This window comes from Nematolebias whitei, chromosome 9 (genome assembly GCF_014905685.2).
Source record: "Nematolebias whitei isolate Nwh7 chromosome 9, NemWhi1, whole genome shotgun sequence".
Classification (NCBI taxonomy): domain Eukaryota; kingdom Metazoa; phylum Chordata; class Actinopteri; order Cyprinodontiformes; family Rivulidae; genus Nematolebias; species Nematolebias whitei.
This window is the reverse complement of record NC_056506.1, coordinates 18,511,821-18,515,507: the sequence shown is the minus strand read 5'-3', so window position 1 is coordinate 18,515,507 and position 3,687 is coordinate 18,511,821. Positions and strand designations below refer to the sequence as shown.

The following is a 3,687-nucleotide window of genomic DNA, read 5'->3' as shown; positions in this document are numbered from 1 at the left end:
CACAGGACTTTGGGAGTGCTGAGTTTAGGTCACTTGTGTCAGGGTCAGTTTGGCAACCTCAGTCGGAGGATGGATGAAGACTGAAATGAAGGTTTGTCTTCCTCCAGGGTAGTTCACGTCAGTTTTTACTTCACATTAAATATTTGGATTAAATGGATGTCTGTTCGTACAGTCCAACAGTCACTGTCTGGTTCCCTCAAACCATCAGGAACCATCAGGTTCTGCTCACCTGACCAGAACCTGACACCTGGTGAGGGCTTTAGCCCAAATAGTTTTTCTCCATTCATAAACACATTTTAATAAATATTTGTAAACAAACCTGTTCTAACTAAATGTTTTATGACCCAGCTGCGCCACAAGGCGGCAGGATGTCCCCAAGAGACGTCCGTCCATCCAGCGTCTGATGAACTGGGTCATGACGAGCAGCAGAGATTATAAAAAGATGTTTGTTAACAGAAGGAAGCATCACTTTAAATCTAGAACCCGATCAGAGTGGATTACGTCATATTACGCAGAAAATAGAAATGTACAGCAGACAAAAGTCCCAGAGAACTCCTGCTGGTTCCACTGATCTCTCTTTACATTCAGAATATTTTGACCCCGGCACAAAAAGTTTTGTTATGATGATCTCAGCCGTGTGGTCGAGGTCCTGGTCTCTGTGAGTTTTATAAAGATAGTTTAATTCTAATTTAAGACCAGTTTCCTACTCAGTGTGAACACTGAAAACTAATGAAAGTTGATCTCTGAAGAGTCAGAGTGAAACCGTTTGTCTTCAGCTCAGGTTACCTCCCGATGTGCTAGGTGACGGTGTAGAGTTCCTTCTTGTTGTTTTCGCAGAGTGTGTATCCACAGAGACGAGGTCTCCAGCTCCAGCTCCAGCCTCTAGTCCAGCCCAGCTCCTCTGCGTTCTTCTCCTTCGGGGGCAGCAGGAACACCACGCAGCTGGCCACCAGGATGTGCCACAGAGAGTGGGTGTAGTAGTAGTTGTTCTCCGTCTCAGCGAAAATGTACAAGCAAACCCCGACAAGGGCGCAGAGCGCTCCGGGGATCAGGAAGAAGACCCAGCGCTGCCAGGAGGGTGGGTAGCAGTGTCTGCGACGGACCCCCCGGTACACCTGTCAACACCGCAGGGCTTTAGCTTCACGCCATCCATGTTTAGACCTTCACGTACACAACATGCTGATGCTTACCCAAGTGATGACCATGAACAGGATGGCACAGAGGATGGGGCCCAGCAGGTTCCACAGACCCTTCCGGTCCAACTGCATGGACATGGCTATGAGCAGAGCTCCGAGCATGAACAGAGTCTACAACACGAGGAGGAACGAGACGATCAGACAGGAACACCAGACAAAGGAAGACAGGACAGGAGACAAATGTCTCTTACGTATTTGACCGTGTGCGTGACACGAGCCATGCACAGAATGGTGACCCAGATGGCACAAACGGAGCCCAGGAAGTCACAGTACTGCAGGGCGTCGTAGTCCATGATGCACATAACGGCCACGCCCGGCTGGTCACACGCATGGTAGAACTACAAAACATGCAGGGGGATCAGATCCTGAACTTGAATTACAAGAACTGGTGAAGATAAAGGTGTTTGTTTTACCGTAGAGAAGAACATGGTGAAGAGGTAGACTGCAGCCTCAGTGACGTAGGAGCGTTTGAAGGCCACGACGATGGCAGGCAGGAAGAACAGGTTGCTGAGCGTCAGCAGCAGGGTTGCCGTCACCTGACGGAGGTACGACTGGGCCATGGAGCCGTCCGTGCAGCCCCACCCTCTCCAGCCTGCACACATGGAGACAAAGCAACCTGTGAGGCTGAGCACCTGAAGGCAGCACCACTCCGAGGCTGGATGAGCGGGTCGTACCTGTGGAGCAGACACAGGCGGCGTACAGGTAGCTGTAGGACCGGAGCAGTCTGCAGTCACCGTGCGGCCCACAGTCCTCCACACAGGCACTGACGAACACCTCCGGGACCACCGACACCACCGACGAGTTCCCACAGTCACTGCTGCAGGGAACAACACATTTATGTCCCCGTCAGAAACCAGCTGTAAACAGTTTCTACAAAGAGAAGCGAGCAGACGACCTGTTGCAGGTGAGCTGCAGAGTCAGGAACCACGTTGCCGACTGAGGAAAAGGCAACCTGAGGACAGCTTTAGGAGCGCTGACGTTCACTCCAACACTGTACCCTTCAAACAGAGCTGTGGGCGGAGAACACACATTTAGTTCTCCAATTAAAATACTACTAAATAAATGTGTATACTTTATATTTTAATGAATCTTTCTTGTGTCCTCTCCTGACATTACAAATATTTTAAAGCTTCTAAACAGGAGTGCACTTTGAAGGTCACATCACTTTCTGCAGTGTCTGGTACCGAGCACAGTTCTTGATGTGGAGAGGGTGAAAAAGTCTCAGTCATAACTCTGAACAGATTGTTTTTCTGAAGGAAAATACCGAAATGTACAGAAGCACCACCTTCAAACAAATTATACTTCCATTAAAGTACCAACAACCAACATGAAGGTTACAAGAAAACGACAAGCAGGAATTTGAACAGTGAACGTTTGTAGTTTTTAGATTAGTGTTTTTCTGGATTGGAACTGAACAGGGAATGAAGTAACCCTAAATGTTTTTGGCGTAAGATTCATTCAACCTTTATTTAGACAGGTAAATCCCACTGAGCCTCATATTCAAGTGGAGGAGTTACTGTGGAGAAGAACAGAGGGCGTTTGTCTTTTCTTGTTTGAGACAGAGCAGAGTGACAGAGAGTGGCGGGTAGGCCTGTCACGATAACAAATTTTGCTGGGCGATTGTCTCAACAATTATTGTGATAAATGATAATATTGTTTGAAATTTGATATAATTAGTAGTTACTGTCAAATTTAAGAAGTGTAGATGAACAGATGCTGGGATATATTCATCATTTAACGCGGGTTCCTCATTTTTCTGGACTGAATAAAACGTGCATTGAATTTAAGGAAAGGCAAACGTGAGACGTCATTTAAATTTGACCCATCAAAATGAATGCAGTCATTTATTTACAGAATCAAATTTAACATCAAACATTTACATTAATTTGGCAAATTATGAAAATAACAATATAAGCAATCAATCAGGAAAAATCATACGGCCATGATTTTTCGTTGCTGCACCACAAACATTTATAAAACTGTACAACTATGATCTTTTACCCACACGGATGTGAATAAGCACTTTACACAGACATTTCTAAATATCTGGGAGAATTTCTACTTGATAGAAAGTTAAAGATGAAAGAAGTTAAAGGGAGTAAGATTGAATGGGAAGGGAGGAATGTTCACCAGAACCGACACTCTCCATCAGAAGCCCAGCTCTCCTTCGGTACGCTTGGTAGGAAACTTGATCCATTACCTTTCTGAAGATTTATCAGCAGATATGGAATTCCGTTAACGCTACCTGTCCAGCGTCTCCTGATGGTGGCTGTAGCTCGTCAGAAGTAGTGGCTAGTGAAAGTTATAATCCCATGGAACTCGGAAGAGCCTTTTGTCATGTCAAGATCATCCCGTCTCTAACAGAACTTGAGCAGAACCAGCAGAAAACTCTCCAGCACTCCAACAACTTCAGAACTCCAGAACTCTGAGAACTCCGAAAACTCTAGAAGTCTGACAACTCTCCAACTCTGTGTAGACCAGGAAGTACTGA

At 46.0% G+C, this 3,687-nt stretch overlaps 1 protein-coding gene across 1 annotated transcript in view; it reads right to left on the bottom strand.

Annotated features, from left to right (window-relative positions):
• Positions 1-455: 455 nt before the first annotated feature.
• The window catches only part of pgap6 (post-glycosylphosphatidylinositol attachment to proteins 6), a 50,837-nt gene continuing 47,605 nt past the window's right edge, over positions 456-3,687 (bottom strand). Inside the window, exons 8-13 of the mRNA XM_037682027.1 lie at positions 2,092-2,206; positions 1,871-2,013; positions 1,610-1,788; positions 1,388-1,534; positions 1,191-1,307; positions 456-1,115 (exon numbers count right to left, since the gene is read on the bottom strand). Of these exons, the coding sequence (XP_037537955.1) occupies positions 798-1,115; positions 1,191-1,307; positions 1,388-1,534; positions 1,610-1,788; positions 1,871-2,013; positions 2,092-2,206 (1,019 nt within the window). The 3' untranslated portion in view covers positions 456-797. The remainder of the gene's footprint in view (positions 1,116-1,190; positions 1,308-1,387; positions 1,535-1,609; positions 1,789-1,870; positions 2,014-2,091; positions 2,207-3,687) is intronic.